Source organism: Mixophyes fleayi, chromosome 6, assembly GCF_038048845.1.
Source record: "Mixophyes fleayi isolate aMixFle1 chromosome 6, aMixFle1.hap1, whole genome shotgun sequence".
NCBI lineage: Eukaryota > Metazoa > Chordata > Amphibia > Anura > Limnodynastidae > Mixophyes > Mixophyes fleayi.
Genome location: NC_134407.1, coordinates 180,619,600 through 180,639,726, shown reverse-complemented (window position 1 = coordinate 180,639,726; position 20,127 = coordinate 180,619,600). Strand labels below are relative to the sequence as shown.

The window sequence follows — 20,127 nt, the reverse complement described above, 5'->3', positions numbered from 1 at the left end:
TTATCACTGCAAATAGCAGAGATCACTAAATTAACTAAACTGCATATCCTGGACAACAATATATACATTTAAGAATAAGGCATATATTCTGTATGTATGTATAATAAATGGTAACGATAAATTAGGTGCGCTACACTCATAAATTAAAATATTCAAGAACTGATGGTGTTCCAAGACAAACAAACTGAAGAACTCTTCATAGGGAATTAGTCACAATATATAGTCACGCTATATATGTATATGCATTTACAGGATAGTAGAAAATAGTTTTTAGTTTCCACCCAGGCAGACAATAAGGCTAACCTCTGTAAGTAATAAAAATGTAGAAATGTTTATTGTGTTGCTTTGCAATTAAAAGGATTATTAAGTGTCTTTTAAATCAATAATTATTTTTTTATCATTCGAAATGAAGGGAATACACACATTATGTTGCTCCCAATTTGACTGTTTTCAAATCAGGGACCAGGAGGATAAATTTAGCTACCTACACTGTAAGTTAGGAGGAGTGACAACCAGGGATAAACTAGAGCAGCAGGATAACCAGACCACACCTCCTCTGCTGCTTGTGGGTCACCTCTAAACCATGAATGAAGCTGGGATTAAGTCCTTCCTATCTTCTCTGTCATTGGCTAGGATACTGAAAAAAAAAGATTTAAAAAAGGGAGTATCATTTGTGTCTGAGTAACATCTTAAGCCTGTGTCTGAGCTGGAAGGATAATCAGTGAAGCAGCAGCAGCAGCATCATGTACATTGCTCTGGCTATAAGCTGTGCCTTTATACTGCTACACACTGTCCTCGATCCTGTGCTGGGATGGCCCTCTCTTAAAAATGATGCCACGAAAATCATTCCAGGGAACATGGAAAATACTGAGTCCATCGTAGAAGCTACTGTGCCCACTGACAATTACACTTTGAATCAAGCTAAACATGGAGGAAGATACTTGCATCAGACTACTGATCCAACAGGTAACAACACATGCTAAAGCGTTACATATGTTACATATATTAATATTAAATATTGTCGCTTTTATTGTATGCAAAGAAACATATTCTGAATATAAAAACAATAATTGTTGGCAGCAACTATAGTTGTTAGGCTTTTATTTATTTTATTATAGTATAATGTAGAGAATTGAGTACTATAAATTATTCGAAACTGGGGTAAATTTCTGATTTAAAAGGTATTGAGTCTCTTCATAAATAATCACTTAAAACCAGACTTTTAATGGTCTTTTAGACACTTGTAACCAGCAGGACCACGTTAAAGATTCACTGCTGTTCACTAATGGACTAATACAGCTGGAACTACTTTTTACTGCACAATAAATTATTTCATCAAAGAATTTATACTGTTCTAATAAAAAACAATTGTTTTGCATGTTTCAAGAATTAAATGTTAAAAGAATTAATTTTCTCTATATTGTTATTTTATGGAATTACTGTTTAGTTGATGCCTTGAGCTACCGACAACCACATTTCTGGAGCACAATAATTATTTTATATGACTGACAGTGTGCCATTGTCAGATGGCTAGAACTAAACTTTTATAACTTTGCATGATCACATTGCTAACCTTCTGCGGTGTACATAAAAAGGAGAGCAAGCTGTACTCACAGAATGCTGTGGTAGGTATAGCAGGAATAAACTTATCCTATTATTTATACTGAGCAAATGCAGTGATTATTTCTGAGAGTACATCATCAAATATTTATTTGCTACTTATCACTTCCTTTAATGTAGTCTACTTTATTATTTAGAGGGTGTGATTGTTTGATGACACATATATCCTTTATCTATTTGAGGCAACTTTTGTGTAAGTAAGGTACAAAATAGCGTTGTATTGTGCTAAATGAATACACGTCTTTATTTTAATTTAAAACAAATGTTAGAAGTACATTTCACCTGTATACATATATAGATTTCATGAGGGTTATACCATAACTTTTAGTAAAAGTTATATTGGACTAATGCTGGACACACATATCTGTTTCTTATAAATGTTGCATTGATTTTTTTTTTAATACAGGAAGAATAAAATATTGCTTGTTCATGTCTGTGGGAGTGTTTACACAACTGTGTTTTTGTCTCATGGAGCTAACGTAGAGCAACTATGGCCATAATCCCACCAGTAATTTGTACAAGTGAACTGTGCAGAGCTGTAACAATTTAGTTAAGATCCACAACTCTCAAGTGGGCACTATAGTACTACAATAGCACTATATAACACAATTGTGGATACTACAGGGTTTGGAAACTTATTAGTGGTTAGTTATATAGCACCAATCATATTACACAGCTCTGTACAGAGAATGTGTTGTCATTCACATCAGTGTCTGCCCCAATCTAAATTCCCTAACACACAGACATTTTCCCAGGAGCCAATTTACCTACCAGTAGGTTTTTGGTGTGTAGAAGGAAACTAGAGCACAAACTCCACACACATAGGGCCTGGTCGGAATTGACCTCATGACCCTAGCACTGTGAGCTGTGAGGCAACAATGCTAACCACTCTGTTACTGTGCAGCCTCAATATCTGTAGTGAACAGATGAAGATGGCAGTGAAAGGAACAGAAATAGCTCATTATATTTATTGATTAGTTTAAAACCTGCAATTTAGTGTTAGTTAACATTGTTTCTTTAGCAATATATGATTCAATAATACATAATGCATTTTTGTGATGGCAAATTAGTTAAACATTTTTTATATAACTTCTGGATGTAATATTTTGCTTACCTTTAGTGGGATGTGGGCATTGGTTGTGTAGATTTATATGTTATGCTGACAGGGATTAGGGGCAGATAGGAAACAAACATGAGTTTGAGCATATGATTGTGCACATCCAATAGTCTTGCTCAAGCATAACCACTGCAAAGTGTCTTGCAGAAGTCGTACTATATTAAAGTTGGAAAAAGGTGAAACAAATATCGCATAAAAACAGACAGTCTCCATGTTATCTTCAACACAGCTGGGCACCATTCTCATGGATGTGTGTAGGTGACAAGTTCTCTCTGGGGGGTAAATGTATTAAACAGCGCTTTTTGCAAGTCGCAGATATAGGGCGAGTTTGACAGCTATATTTAAAAAGGCAATGGGCTAGATTTACTAAGCTGCGGTTTTGAAAAAGTGGAGATGTTGCCTATAGCAACCAATCAGATTGTAGCTGTCATTTTGTAGAATGTACTAAATAAATGATAGCTAGAATCTGATTGGTTGCTATAGGCAACATCTCCACTTTTTCAAACCCGCAGTTTAGTAAATGTACCCCAATGTGTTCAAAGATGCCTTTAAACACATTTAAACACAAATTTAGCTGTTGCAAAAAGCGCTGTTTAATACATTTACCCCTGGGACATATTTACTTGCCATAGATTTCCTTTTCGCTGAGGTCAATGCAGAAGTCACCCTGGTCTTAGTAGCACATTCTGACCTAGATCCAATTGATATAAGACCTTTTAGAAGTCAGAACAATGGCCAATTAGACGGCCTGTTTAGTGGATAATAAAGGAGATCCACACAGGTGACAGATGTAAATGTAATTAAACTTGCTCTAATCCTTTCACTGCTATCAGTGAGCAGAGAGGTGCTACTGAATGCCACTGCCTTTCTCTATTCATGACAGCAGAAAGCGAGGGCAGTTAGTGCCAGGGCCGGATTTACCATTAGGCAACCTAAGCAATTGCCTAGGGCCCACCGGTCCCCAGAGGACCCTCCCAGGGCCGGCGGTGAGACCACCCTTTAAAAATGGGCCGCTACTTATGGGCCAGTGCTATATGCTTTCCCCCCGGGCTAAAGTCTGCCAGCCAGCCCCTGAATAGGAGTATATGTTATGCTAAAAAACTATACTGCTATGGATTTTTTCAGGAAGGGGGCCCCAAACCAGTATCTTGCCTAGGGCCCCATGAGGTCTAAATCCGGCTCTGGTTAGTGCCAAGTCTGGTAGTGAAGAAGTCATTGCCCCTTAAATGCAGCATAAATACCAAGTTAATCTAATGACTTCTGGATATGTGAATAGCGTCTGAGGATGTGAGAGCTTTGTGAAATAATAAAGATAATGAAAGCCTATTCATCACTTCAATTTGTCAGGCCATTGTGCTTGTATGTAAACATTAACACTTATCTTGGTGAGTCACTAGGCTTGATTTGTGCTGAGAGGTGAGGAGTGTAGTAGCATTATTGGCATGTAAACATTTCATTGTGTAGATAGCACTTTACAACAATACAGCATAAGAAAACATACCATACTATGCAAGTGCATAATTGCAAAAGAGTACAACACGTAGATATAATTAGATTGTAAGCTCTACTGATGTTCATGACATTAGTTATCCATATATGTTTGTTTTACCTTGTGAGAGTGGACTTGTCTTGCTGGCACATTAGTAATAACTATAAATGGGACATTGTACACGACACGTACTTCTAAGACAAGTGCCTGTTTCACAGATCTTCTCATCTATACTTTTATAAAGGCACAAAAGTCAGTGCATTTGCAGAGGACTCTCCCACCCACTCCCACCCAGGGGCGCACGCAGAGAGGGTTTCTGGGTCTCCAGAGACCCCTCCCCTCCGCTAACTAAGTGCCCCACATAGCGGCAGTGTACTATACAGCAGCTGCGGCACTGTCAAAGAAGCGTCCGCGGACGCTGTATAGTACAGTGCTGCCTAAACGGAGCTGCTGCGCATGCTCTCTCGCATGTTTTTTTTTTTTTAAACCCCCCCCCCCTAACAATCCTGCGTGCGCCCCTGCCACCTACCAGGAATTCTGTACCCCTACTGGAAAAAGACTTATTTTTAAAAGCATATGCATTACCAAAATTACTTTTTTGTTTTTTGTTTTTGTGACAACTTTATTTTGCACATACATATGTGCATTCCTTGAAGCTGAATACTCGAGTCCATCATATTGGCTGTCTGAGATGCTGTGCTTCCCATGTAGGTGGATAGTCATGTCTTAGCTCTACAGGTGCTATATAGTCAATTTAAACTGCTTAATAAATTGACATTTACATATATAGCTTAGGCGTAATTCTCAGCGCTTTATAATTGGGAACAAATACAGTAATAACAAAAGACTGGGCATTGGCACACAGACACATAGGAGCTTACAATCTATTTTTAATATATTGCTTTCCAATGTGCACATGAGCATAGCAGTTGCACCCATATCTTCCAATTGAGAATCTAAATTCAGACCACCCAGAAACCAGGGGCTAAATTTAACTAGCTGCAGGTTTGAAAAAGTGGAAATGTTGCTACAGCAACCAATCAGATTCAAGTTATCATTTATTTGGTACATTGTACAAAATGAAAGCTAGTATCTGATTGGTTGCTATAGACATCACCTCGACTTTTCAAACCCGCAGCTTGATAAGTTTACCCCATGGTATAAGATCAGTGGGCCTGATTCATTAAGGAAAGTTAAGCAAAAAATTGAATAAGTTTTCTTACTCAAGCTTTCTGGACAAACCATGTTGCAATGCAAGAGGTGCAAATTAGTTTATTATTTTGCACATAAGGAAAATACTGGCTGTTTTTTCATGTATCCCACAAATACTTGAAAGCTTATTTATACACTGAAGTTTAAAGTTGATCTAGGACACTAGGACATGCCCTACCCCAACTATAAATATGCCATCACATTCTAATTTTATCTCCACCTCCAATGCAACATGGTTTTGCCTTACTTGCTTACTTTTGTTTAACTTTCCTTAATGAATCAGGCCCAGTGTATTTGCATTTTAGAAAATATATATTTCTTTGGGAATATAAAGCTTCTAAGCTTGCTCATCAGTTTCTCTTAGGCTCTTCTAAATATATTAAGGCCATAAAGTCACCTTGCCAGTCACTAGGACAGCCTGCCCAGGCCCCAGGTCCAAAAACGTGTGAGTTTATGGCCTTCATATAATGGGTCAATGATCAAACTAAATCAATTATATGATTACAAAGCCGCCATCTTTGTGCACAAACACAAGGTACATAACTCAACAGAGCAAAAGTTGGGAATGGCAACTCCAAAGAGACTAAACAATTTTTTTATTATTACTTTAGTGGTTTGGTAATTTGTGGCTGTGTATCATAGACTGCTTTACGTTATTTTTATGAGTCTATGTATATGGTTAGCAAATATAAATATTTTCAAAGCAAGTTAAAGAAATAATTCTTTCAAATTGGAAAAAGCAGCGTTTACACATTTATTGAGTGAAAGTGATACCGTGATATTATGATTTGTGTGTCTGTAGACAGAATCCCAACACACATAATCTCTTTTCCACAGTTTACTCCGGTTATAAATGATTCCTGTGTTAAAAATTGAGAATAAATGTTCTTTCATACAGTCATTGATATCATTCCCAGTACAAAAATGTCTTAAACTCCCACACAGGAAATGTTTGAATGGATTTTTCAAATGCTGCCGTACAGTTTGCATTCTGGTTTTAATTAATTTCAACCAGGGCAATCCATTTAAAAGCTGCCAATTAAATCACAGGGTTCTTTCATGTCCATTGGTGGTATGTAGAAATACAATGAGCGAACAGGACCATGCTGTGAAGCATTTACACTGACAATCTCTTGACAACCACCAAAGAGAAAAGAGACCCAGGGGTTATCATAGCTGATGACCTCAAAAAGGGGCAAACATTGTGACAAAGCAACAGGGGTTGTGGGTAAAACATTGGTGTTCATGGTTTGCAACCTACATTGCTTCTTGGAGCATAAGTGCACTAATGCATTGACTTGCTGAAGCTGAATTTACCATGGGGAAATAGGTTTTAGTATAAAGTGATTTAAATGTGCATCATATTGCTACATAATTCTACTTACTTATTTTACACACAGCAGTTTATTTTCTTAATGGAACATTACAATCTCTAAATCAATGACCCAACCTATAACAATTTGGGGGCCGTCTGCTGCAGGACTCTAACATTTAAAATTACGTCACATTACTCATAATTTTAATAATAAGTTAAAAAATAAATGCAATCAAAGAAAGAGACACCTATCTGTAATAACATATTAGCAGGGTTTTAAACAAGTGTTACAAGCTATAACAAACATCTGACAACAAAAAACCCAGAATGGAGCTGGGGGATGCAGGTGAAGACTTGGCGGGCCCAGGGCCGGAATAACCCGAGGTCTAACTGGGCTACAGCCCAGGGGCCTCGGGCATCCAGGGGACCCTCGACAGAGCTCAGCAGAATTATTGATCGGGACAGGGGCGGGGGCGCCCCCGACCCGATCAATGCTGAGCTCTGTCTCTGCAGTCCTCCATCTCCGGCACTCAGTAATCTCCTTACTGAGGAGATCTCGCGAGAGTGTCACAAGATCTCCTCAGTAAGCAGCTTACAGCGCGCCGCGGAAGGAGGACTACAGTGACAGGAGAAGGTAAGCGCTAGGGGGGGGGGGGGGGGGGGGCGGTCGAGTAACAGGAGGGCCAGTCTGCTAATGGGGGGGGCCTCACGGGGGAATGGGGGCCTCCATTCCGTTACTCCGGCCCTGGGCGGGCCGCATGAGGCCCAGCGCTGCTCTAAATGACATAAAACAGATCATGGAGTTTATTTAATATAGTGTAATATGTGTGTTCTAATCTTGATTTTTCTTATGCAATTTACAAAATGAAGGCCAACAGCTGACTAGTTGCTACGGGCATACCACGCATAGTACTCGTGGCACTTGTTAGTAAATAAAGTCCCAAATGTTTACTTAGAAGGACAATATTGTAATTAATTAGATAATATGGGTATTATTTAGAACTATAAAAACATAATTTGACTATGGCATAAAAGTGAATGTTATTTCCTCAATTCTTACTAACCATGTCGTTTTTCTTTGTATAAGCTACATGTCTGTGGTTATTGTAAATGCAAAAAATATTATAAGGAATAGTTTTCATGTCATGGTTAAAATAAAAACTTTGTTTTGTAATTCTTAAGCAAATGTGAACATCAGAGGGCAGGGCCGGCCTTTGCAAAGGTAGTGCCCTGTGCAATATTCATTGCAGAGACCAGTTATCCTATTAAAACTGGTGGAGCTGTTGGCTTTCTCCAAACTTTTCCATGTTATTCATTGTAGATGAGTGACTCCCCACCCCTCCAGTTCTCTGTCTTCTCCCCGTCTTGCCGGTTCTCTCCCCCTCAGGTTATCTCTCCTCCCTTTCCCCCCTCTCTGGTTCTCTATCTTCTCCACCCCTCTTCAATTCTCTCTCCACTTCTCCCTCTCCAGTTCTCTCTTCTTCTTCTCTCTCCTCTTCACCCCTCTGGTTCGCTCTCTCTCAGGCTCTCTTTCCTATACACCTCTTCCACCCTTCCTAATTATTTTACCCTTCACTTTTTTCTCCTACTCCATCCCCTCCCCAGGAATTCTCTTACCTTAACTCCAGGCAGTGGCTCCTCCTCTGATGGAAAGCAGAGTTTCAGCTTCCCCTCCTTAAAGCATTGCAGATGTAGCGACCGTCCTCATGTAAAGGAGAAACCATTGCACTGTATTTTTTTCTTATTACAATAGGGCCATGGTATCACCTTAACACCTGCACTAACCCTACGGCCGATTGTGCAACCAGAGCCAATGCACTGAAGCACAAGGCTGTACAATAATACCTCCTAAAAGCCATCCTTGTCAGTCACAGCTTACCAGAGTTTATGCACTGGATGGGCATCTCAGTCTTTGTACCAAAATTTATTTTTGGGGTTGGGAGTGCCTACAATAAATGTAGTATTGTAAACAAAAACATTTCCACTGGTACACTTCCAATCCTCTGTATTCTTCTTTCACTTATATCAGTTAACCTGTTCCACAATAGGAAAATTCAGGGTACCTGCAGTAAAACAGGAAAATGTGATGTATAGTATCTGGAAGTAAGGTGGGTGACAAAAGCTGGGAAGATATAGGTTTGGGGGAATAGGGAAGCAGGGAACAGAGGTCTGTGAAGTATTCACTTTATTGTAGCTTACTACAGGGACCATAGTGTAGCAGTCATTAGTTTATTAGAAGCTAGGCTTTTTGAGATAAAGGGGAAATGAGGTACAATATTCACGTGTTCCTAAAATATGGGGTTATTGCAAACCAAATTAAGAATTGCTACACTCCTTTATGCTGCTTTTTAAACTATATGTGTTTAGAATACATATACATATTTCTCCATCTAAAAAGTAATTTGCTATAAAAATTCCATAAAATGCATAGGATCCATTCCAGAATTTAGAGAATCTGGCAGACTGTATCGCATCAATTCTACATGTAGACGGTGCATTAGGTCATGTTTATGCCTGCACACATAATAAACAGTTTATAAAGCAAATCCCGTATTATTGGCCACAAGGCATATTTAAAATGTGCTGCGAAGCATTAGACCATGTAACTCCAAAGTTCTGGAAAGCTTGATGTGTTGGATTTGCAAACCCATTAATCTGATAAAGCATTTGAATTAGATTTGATGCCCCCGGGGCAAATAATATATACTTTAACAAATTTAACACATTTTTTCCCCCCAGTTTTCATTATTAAAATTGCATTTTTTATATTGTATGTGTGATCAGCGAAGCACTGTGGAATTAGAGTATTGGCTAGATTATCACTATTTTTCATTTTTACTTTCAGATAATTAGGCTTTGTGACATATTTGAAAATGTATTGAAAATGTCAAATTATATACATTATTATTACAGGCACTGACTAAAGCTAAGTTTTGGTTCAGCAAACGCTGTGCTAGAATGCTACAATACATCTATTGCTAGAGAGTACAACTCTCTAACAGTCACAAAAATGTAAAGAAGATGCATTAAAACTCTAGGTTAGAGGCAGCTATACATATATTTGGGTTAATATTTAGACATCTACATCAGTTTTCAGCCTTTCAGAGAAATCATAATAGCAGCTCCCAGTCAGCAAAGTGGATGGTAGTATGTTATTTTTGCTGCACTATAATGATGCACATTTGTTCTTATATGCTTAGAAAAAGAACTGACAAATACATTTATTTTACTAGCAAGAGATTTATTGTTCTGCACTATACTCGTAGCAATTTTATCCAGTATATAATCAATGAAATTCACTGGTAAAAAGGATACATGACAGTTGGCGCACCCACAGGTCTGCCTGACTTTTGCAGCTGAGGACTGGCATTGAGAAAAGCAGGAACTCCTCAGTTCCTGTGTGACAAGGGTGGAGTGTTCCCCCTTTCAGTTCAATGTGTCAATATGGGAGCGATTGAACCCTATGGGGCATATTCAATTGTGCCCGGAGTTCCTCCGGAACGGGCACGAAGGCCATTGCAAAGGGAAAGCTGCGATGTTGCGGTACCGTATTACCGTAAAATATGCGCTAATTGAATATTTCCTTATGAACATTCCTTCTCATACTTACCTACTCTGCCGGAGAGTCCGGGATACTCCTGAATTTTAGGCAGTTCTCCTGGACTCTGAGGATAGTAAGTCACCCTCCTGGATCCCATCTCTCCTTCTCGTAAAGAGGGCAGGGCATTGAGGAAACTGTTTGTATCACCATTGCTCCAACTCCTGCTGCGCAATGATGTCATCATTCCCCTGCCCTTGCCCTTCGGACATTCCCTCCAGAATCTACCAGAGGGAAGGTCCAAAAAGTAGGCAAGTGTTCCTTGTTGGCAGCGTTGAAAGAGCTTGTCTGAAACAACACATAGAAACATTGATTTTGCAGATATCCACAAGCCAGAAGAGAACATAGTTATATTTTTAAGCTATGGTCAAGCACTGAAAATATGTCAGATGAATATTCTTCCAGGATGAGGGAGATAAAAACTCTATTGATCTTTATGCACAGTACATTTTATTTAGTCTTAACATAGGCTTATTAGAAAATAAAGATTAGATTAAAGATCGGTGGAGATTTTTGACATCATTAGCACACAATCCACCACCAGTCTTGTTCCAGAATATTTTGCTTATCCGCAAAGTAATTTGCTGCTGTAAAAGAAACACAGAGGTGGATGACCACAGCTAAATAATAATCTACTACGTCATTTACAATTGTACAGCCAGTCTCCTTTCTCATTCTATAACAGTTCCCGGCCCTAGTCATTCCCCTGGCTTGTGCTATCTCACAGATGAAATGTCTTTAAAAGAACAAAAAACCCCACATAGTATAAATATATTGTAGGGTATAATAACCACTTATTAAAGAATTAAGACAGGAACAAGTTGGATGTATTATCTTTATTTCATATAGTGGTATTTTTGACACCGTAGTTTCCCTCCACATGTTTTACAGGAGCATTACATCATTACACTTTACTGTTGAGGAATCCTGCTTCTTCCACTATCTCTGTCTGCGACTTCCCAGCTTTCATTTCCCTTCCCACACAATGACAGGTCACATGCAGTTCTGTCCTCACCAATACAATGACATAAGTGGACAGACCTCTGCCTCCCACATGATAATTTCCTGCTGCTGCTTTGAACTGTTTGGCTATAGATATTTCAATTGATTCAATAGATTATGGTGCTTATACCCTAGTCAAATGCACCATAAAAAACACACCAAAAACTCATTTATAAATACAATTTTCAATTAAAGTCTATTTGTATATTTGCTTTTAAATTAATATATACAATTGAACTTAAGTTAAGTGAAACAGTGCAATTCAGCTCACTGTTTGCAGCGTGCTGAGTCAAATTAGTATTAAAAAAGTAAATTAAGGAAGTTGTCCTCTGCAAACATACCAGGAAGAAGTACAAGTTAATAAGCATTCATGAACAATTATGTAATTATACATTATATTAGGAGCAGCACTGACATAGTATATAATGCTGTTGACCTATGGGTCTGTGTGCTGATGCAGAATTAGTGAAGCTGAACTTAATGATTACCACAGACTGGGGCACCGAGGGGGAGGGGGCAGGTACAAAGCACCGGGGATCAGACCTGCCTTGGGATCCTGGCCTGCCTATGTAGTGCGAGGAGCCACTTACCTGGTGTGGAAACGCTTCCCATGGTGGATATAGAAGGGGCCCCTAGAGGTAGCTGTATTGAGGATCAAAACTCCTCTTGGCGTCCCTGACCACAGATACATAATAATCTGTATAACACGGAGTTTAGACCGAAATGTACATGGGTCAGTTCAGATATTGTATGTAACTAAAGTTGCATTTTTGCTTTCAGTTTTTATAAATAACTTGGTTTCGTAATACATATGTATTGACCTTTACTTGTTTTTGAATTGTTTTCCGTCAGCCTCTTTTTCACGTTTATGTGATTGTATACCTTCAGGAATAAAAAATGGCAGCAACACTGATGCACTCAGTCACTAGAAAGGATTTGAAGCTATATGCTGTGTCAATCTTCTTGGCCCTGCCATCATTTTATTTGAAAAACAAGGACACCCATAGGACCTGAACTTTATTATTTTTTTAGGTCTTAAAGAGGTAAAACAGGTGTAGGACCATATCCCCTCTTGTCCTGTTATATGGGGGTATATTTACTAAACTGTGGGTGTGAAAAACTGGAGATGTTGCCTATAGCAACCAATCAGATTCTAGCTGTCACTTTGTAGAATGTACTAAATAAGTGATAACGAGAATCTGATTGGTGGCTATAGACAATATCTCCACTTTTTCAAACCACGCAGTTAAGTAAATATACGCCATGTAGTTCATCAGGCTGAGAGATTTGAAAACACATGAAATGTATATACCAGTGGTGGGCAACAAGTGGCCTGCTGAGCCTTCACTTGAGGATCTTATTCTCTGCTTGTAATTAATAGAGAATTATTCAGAACAGAGGCAGCCAACCTCCGGCCTCACGTAATCTCCTCTGCACAGTATAGGGAGGTCACACGGCATATCCAGGGATGAGGAGGAAGTACAGTGTGCTCTCCTTTCTTCCTCTGTGTGGCCCTTTTGAAGGCTGGAGGCGGCCCTTCAGGTAAGCCAAGTTGTCCATCACTTGTTTCATAAATGCTTTAAAGCGTACCAGTCACCTACACACATCAGAAGAAGCCATTGTGTAGATTTTGTAGATTGAACCAATATTCAAACAAATGCAGCCTATCCTTCTACTAAAAACTAATAACATCACTGAAGCATTTTATATCCTTGTAAAGTCAGTAGTTCCTAGTGAAATGATTATTCAGCCTCAACCACCAGTGCAGATGATGGGCATACAGTACTCTAATATTAGTCTATATTTTTTTATGGTGTACATGCCAAGTTTATATGTCTCAATCCGGCATGCTCATAACTGTTGTGCAATTTAACAATCAATAATATTATCAATTAATGATAAATATGTCTTTACTTTTCCTATTGTCTTCAGATCCTTCAGAATTCAGTTGCAGAGAGCTGCGTTCCACTCAGTTCATCACCGATGGTCCATGTCGCAGTCTCAAACCAATAAAAGAGCTGGTTTGCTCAGGTCAATGTTTACCATCTCACCTCCTCCCAAACTCGATTGGCCGGGGAAAATGGTGGCGCCAGAGCTCAATGGATTACCGCTGTGTGCCTGCTCACAGCCACACACAACGCATTCAACTGTTGTGCCCGGACAATGAAGTGAGGATATACAAAATCCGAGTGGTGACATCATGCCGATGCAAACGCTACACCCGATTCCACAACCAGTCTGAACTAAAAGACTTTGGAAAAGATACAGTGAGACCGATAAAGAATAAAAAGCCTCGACTTGCCAGGATGAGAAGCAAATCAAACCACCATGAACTGGAAAATGCATATTAATCATCCTATATTAAAGCAGAAGCTACTTATATGTTGTTTAAGATAAGCTGACAGTGTTGATTTATGCAACACGTAGAGATTAAGTCTGGGGAGTTGCTTTAGCAATTTAAGATTATGGCTGATCTATTATCCACAGATTAAACTGAGCAGGCAACTAAGAAAGGATGGCTGAATTGAAGCAGAGGAGAATATTGAATATATTATTTTTGTAACAGTAGTTTATTTCATACTGCAAACAGTTACACCATTTAGTTACTTATTGTCTGTAATGGCAACCTGCTTGTTGAATTGGTCACAGAAGCGGAGAGACACAGGTTAAGAGACTACTGTACAGCTGTATAATAGGAGATGCGGTATGTTATGAAGAGTTTAAGAAGTGAAAATGTACTTTAAGACTATTTGCATATATATGTTTTATATGATATGATGTAAGACTGGTTTATGATTTTACTGAGTTCACTGTTTTATATATCTATCCAAAATGGTTGGGGCTTAGGGTTTTGAGGATAAACATTTATTTCCCCATTATTTGGGGCATAATGCCTAGAATAATCAAAATAATTTTTAAAAATGACCCTCGTCTTTTGCTATTCCCTTTTCCATCTTTTTTAAATTGTTTAGCATTGCTCCTCACAGTGTCTGTAGGAGAAAACACTTGTATAGGAGAAAAGAAGGATTGTTTTTTACTTTTAAATCGCAGATTTTTCTGTCCTCTTTTCTGTGAAATTTAAAACCCGGCGGGTTTTGCCTTTAATAACTTTGCCATCTTAAATCCCACAGGAAAAAGAAATCACGGAAAATCTGTGGTTTAAAAAAACGACCCTTGATAAATAATCCCCATGATGTCTGTTTGTCTGACATAATCATTGGGCAACACCATCAAATATTTACTTTTTTCAGAATTTACTGGACAACTGGTTTCCAGCTAAAAGGTCCCATATCTAAATATACATATATATATACACATATCTATACACATATAAAACGTTTTATCTCAGTTCACTTTTTTTCTTTTTTAAAAACTTTATTTATAATTTTTGGTATGCAATAAACAAATATTCCTCACAAACACATTCTTGGATGGAGCAGAGGCATCTGGTGAACAGACCTCAGTTCACTTTTAATCAACCAACATGACCCATTTTCACAATTCTTTCCCCTTATTCTTGCTTAATTTTAAATGCAGCAACCTATAAAAAAGAAATTGAGGTGAAAACAACCCAATTTCAATCCAGGTGCCTGCAAACGAAAGTATAATGGCTTGCACAAAGGCACTGAAAAATGCTTGGCAGAAATTTTATGTGTGCAGGTCCATTCACTTACATTATTTTTTTGATTAGCAGTGTGAAATCGCATTTGCTAGGCCTCAATTTTCTATTACGTAAAGAGAATCATATTGGAATGTACAGGTATAATATATGGAGAATTTTAATGCTTATAACATAGTATATTAACCAGAAGTAAATGCTTTATAAATGAATTTAGTGTAACACATTATCAGAAAATTATGCTATTTTTTTAAATTAAGTTTTAAAACAAAATATTTAAACAAACTATTAACGGTGATGTTTAATAGAGATTTTCTTCATATGTTAAACAGCCAACTTAGTATTTATTTTCTAGATAGGCTAGAAGGCGAGTTCAAAGCACATGTAGTCTCACACTGTGCTTGATTCTGAGCACATGAAAGCCGGGTTTATTTCAACAAAATAGATAACTGCCTGTTTTGTCAGATACTTTTCATACAGAAAAAAGCAATCAAAACATTATCAACACCACCCTCAGCTTTAAATATTAGTCACTGCTTTTTACGTGATGAGAAACGTAAATTTGAAAGAAGAATTCAGCGCCATAGTGGATGGTATGTGATTAGTTGTATGTTCCTCATAACCAATCATATGTTGTTCCCTATGGTACATAAGGCTAAGTTCTTGTAAAGTACAGTAAGTACAATGAATTCTGACTGGAACCACAGCTAGCCAATAATATGCCCCATTTCACCATATAAATGCCATCCTTGTAGAAATGTATCCTGACCTAACAGTGACTGGATACCTAATTTTAAGGGATGTTACCCTTAAATATCTGTAGGTATATCATAAAAATGGAAAAAAGAACAACAACATATCAGAATTTAAATTAAAAAAAAATTACCATAATTCTTATAGGCTCTTTACTATATATACAGCACACAATTATTTTCAGATATTCATCTTATAAATGACAAACATGACTGTCTAATACAACAATCTAATATTTTTAAGATAAATATACGTTCATACAGTTGAATGCAGAAAACATTTTATTCTTTGAAATGACAGATTAATACAGGTGTAACGGCATTTTACCTCAGAAATGATGCAATCAAGACTTATCCCCAAAATGTCAAATTGTGTCTTAAAATAAAGATTTTGATGATCAAAAAATATCATTGTTAAACATTTTTCTTTATTCCACTTTTAAAAGTATGGATCTCAGAAGTGAGTTGCAATAGATGCTGAAACACTTTTCAAAGAATATAGACTTTGGATTCCATATGTCTGTTATATATATATATTAAGCCATACAATACACAGATTCCAAAAAATCTAAAAACAGTGAATTAACCATGGAAGGGGGTCTCTCTCTCTCTCTCTCTCTCTCTCTCTCTTTCTCGTGTGAATAACATAAACACGTGTAGGTGGCTGCTGATACATTTTGTACAGTTTGGGTTTTGCGCTGGAGACACCTCTCATATCCTTTTTCAAAATTGTTAGTTGTCCATGTTACATTCAGTTTAGGTATAACACACTGCAGGACACTTATTATATAAGTAAATAAATGCCAGGAAGATTTGAATATATTGTCTAATAGAACACACTATTGGAAATTTTATATCATTAAAATAATTGGGGATTTTTCTTTTCCTTTAAATGGTTTTGGGGCAGCCAAACAATTTATACAATGTATGTAGCTACAGCATAGAAAGGGTTATATATAAAATGGTTCAGTTACAACAAATGTCCACTACTAATAAGAAGTAGGCGGGGCAAGCGGAATCACGAGCCTCTGCTCTCTGTTTGTTGGCCTGAGTGTAGTTTTGTAGTCCTTAGCTGTTTCCCTCCCTTTATGCTTTTCTGCAGTAAGCCCATTTTTATTGTAGATTAGTCTACAGGCTTGTCTTGCAGACATGTGTTTCCCACCAATGGCTTATGTATTTATTTTTCTGTTATTTATTTATGTATACATGTTTTACCTTAAAGAATGAAAATTAATATTGCCTTACAAAGTATGTTAATTATATCCCAGATGTTTGATTATATTGTTAATAAACCATTGATTAAAGTTCAACATCTGTGTATGAATTTTCATTCGTTTATAGTTTGCAAGGAGAAACCTGATCTTTCAAATGCACTCAGACTAATTCCAAACCTATCAACATTTCAAATTGTCATAACCACAAACAGGGAAATATCTAGGCTTTATGGTGCCAAGTACCAGCCACCAAATGCACAAACTCCCACACATATAAATAAATTCTATATTTTACAACGCATAATTATATATCGCAGCCACCTAATTACAATATTGGGAAACTCTCAACGAGCAATATACAGTCATGGCCAAAACTTTTGAGAATTACACAATTATTGGTTTTCACAAAGTTTGCTGCTTCAGTGTTTTTAGACCTTTTTGTCAGATGTTACTATGTTATACTGAAGTAGAATTATAAGCAATTCATAAGTATCAAAGGTTTTTATTGACAATTACATTAGGTTTATGCAAAGAGTCAGAATTTGCAGTGTCCTCTTTTTGAAGACCTCTGCAATTCGCCCTGGCATGCTGTCAATCAACTTCTGGGACACATACTAACTGATGGCCGCCCATTCTTGCCTAATCAATGCTTGGAGTTTGTCTGAATTTGTGGGTTTTGTTTGTCCACCCGCCTCTTGAGGATTGACCACAATTTCTCAATGTGATTAAGGTCTGGGGAGTTTCCTGGCCATGGACCCAAAATTTCGATGTTTTGATCCCCTAGTCACTTAGTTATCACTTTTGCCGTATGGCAAGGTGCTCCATCATGCTGGAAAAGGCATTGTTCGTCACCAAACTGTTCTTGGATAGTTGGGTGAAGTTGCTCTTGGAGGATGTATTAGTACCATTCTTTATTCATGGCTGTGTTCTTAGGCAAAATTGTGAGTGAGCCCACTCCCTTGGCTGAGAGGTAACCCCGCACATGAATGGTCTCAGGATGCTTTACTGTTGACATGACACAGGACTGATGGTAGCGCTCACTTTTCTTTCTCCTGACAATTATTTTTCCAGATGCCCCAAACAATCTGAAAGGGGATTCATCAGAAAAAAATTACTTTACCCCAGTCCTCAGCAGTCCAATCCCTGTACCTTTTGCAGAATATCAGTCTGTCCCTGATGTTTTTCCTGGAGAGAAGTGGCTTCTTTGCTGGCTTTCTTGACACCAGGCCATACTCCAAAAGTCTTTGCCTCACTGTGCAAGCAGATGTACTCACACCTGCCTGCTGCCATTCCTGAGCAAGCTCTGCACTGGTGGTGCCCTGATCCCGCAGCTGAATCAACTTTAGGAGACTGTCCTGGCACTTGCTGGACGTTCTTGGGCGCTCTGAAGCCTTTTTCACAACTATTGAACCTCTGTCCTTGAAGTTCTAGATCAGGCCTGTCCAACCTACGGCCCTCCAGGTGTTGTGAAACTACAAGCCCCAGCATTATTTGCTGTTAGACAACCAGTTGATAGCTGGAAGGGCATGCTGGGACTTGTAGTTTCACAACATCTGGAGGGCCGCAGGTTGGACAAGCCTGTTCTAGATGATACGATAAATGGCTTATTTAGGTGCAATCTTACTAGCAGCAATATCCTTGTCTGTGAAGCCCTTTTTGTGAAAAACAATGATGACTACATATGTTTCCTTGCAGATAACCATGGTTAACAGAGGAAGAACGATTATTTCAAGCTCCACCCTCCTTTTAAAGCTTCCAGTCTGTTATTCTAACTCAATCAGCATGACAGAGTGATCTCCACTCTTGTCCTCGTCAGCACTCTCACCTGTTTAAGCGAGAGAATCACTGACCTGATGTCAGCTGGTCCTTTTGTGGTAGGGCTGAAATGCAGTGGAAATGTTGTTTTTGGGATAAAGTTCATTATCATGGCAAAGAGGGACTTTGAAATTAATTGCAATTCATCTGATCACTCTTCATGACATTCTGGAGTATATGCAAATTGCCATCATAAACTCTGAGGCAGCAGATTTTGTGGAAAATAATATTTGTGTCATGGCCATGACTGTATATGATACATTTCTTTTCATATATCGAAATAACTATTGGACACTTGAACTAGCCCTGTAGAAATGGGAAAGAGAAGAAGAAAACTGCAATTAGATGTAAGATATTAGTGGCTTACAATGAACTTTTTTCTCTTTTAACCCGAAATAGTATCATCAAAATGAATTCATATTGTTATTTAGTTGTGCATGTTTAATATGGTTTGTACACACTATTTTTTTCTGTTGTTCTGAGGTGTGTACCAATGCACAGTTAGCGTACCTTGAACACACCTCACAATAGGGGTAACAGAGCATGCTCATTTCAATCATAGAGGAGCCCTGGATGCAGGGTCCACTTTCTATTGCGTCTAACACGTATTCTCTATGAACACTAGTAAGTACTGTGGGCTTGTTTACAATGATGCCTATTCTGATATGCATATAAGCTGCTTTTACTATGTATTCAAATCTATCTCAGTAAAACCAATAAAAAGCACATGAAAAGTGCCCGTAAGAGATTTTTTTTGTCTTGGTCAGCATCACCTCTGTATACCCCTGTCAAAATATGTCATGTTTCTCTTCTCTTCTTTCTCAGCTTCCTCCCTCACTCAGGCTCCTGCATACAAGTATAGTCCTAAATTGCATTCCAAGTGAAATACAATTTAAGAAAACTGCTGAGATATAGTGTATCCTAGAGCTGTTCACACGTACAATAGTGATATATGCCGGTCAGAGGAGATCTCAAAAATATAATCCAGATACCATATTCTTGTGACACATCAAAGCTCATATTACTGCTGTAGATGTGGACAGCACAGGTGTCACAGTACAGAGATAAGAGGGATACAGGTAAGATCCATGCAGGGGTCCCAGGGAATCAATTATGGAAGGACCTATGTTGCTGGGGCCCGAATGTTTTTGTTAGGGGGAAGCCAGTCAGAAAGGTCCATGCCATGAGTTGTCTACTCCCAGCACACATGATCAGTCCAATCTGAACAGCCACACACTGGGATGTCAGGCCAATTTTCTTGAGCTTGCAAATGTGCCTCTGTCAGTGAGATCAGGTACATATGGTGCATGTGTGCTGGACATGATGATTGACAACTTGCCTTAGTGTTGCTCTATATGTTATGTGCGATGGCCA

At 38.2% G+C, this 20,127-nt stretch overlaps 1 protein-coding gene across 1 annotated transcript; it reads left to right on the top strand.

The window, feature by feature from the left end:
- Positions 1–669: 669 nt before the first annotated feature.
- Positions 670–17,034, top strand: SOST (sclerostin). Its single transcript, XM_075177447.1, has 2 exons — positions 670–966; positions 13,286–17,034. The coding sequence occupies exons 1-2, from the start codon at positions 744–746 to the stop codon at positions 13,702–13,704; spliced, it is 642 nt and encodes a 213-aa protein (XP_075033548.1). The 5' UTR covers positions 670–743; the 3' UTR covers positions 13,705–17,034.
- The last annotated feature ends 3,093 nt before the right edge of the window (positions 17,035–20,127 follow it).

Coding starts and splice junctions, on each gene's coding strand:
- SOST (XM_075177447.1), top strand. CDS start 744: ATGTACATTGCTCTGGCTATAAGCTGTGCCTTTATACTGCTACACACT. Junction 967..13,285: donor TCAGACTACTGATCCAACAG/GTAACAACACAT, acceptor TATTGTCTTCAG/ATCCTTCAGAATTCAGTTGC.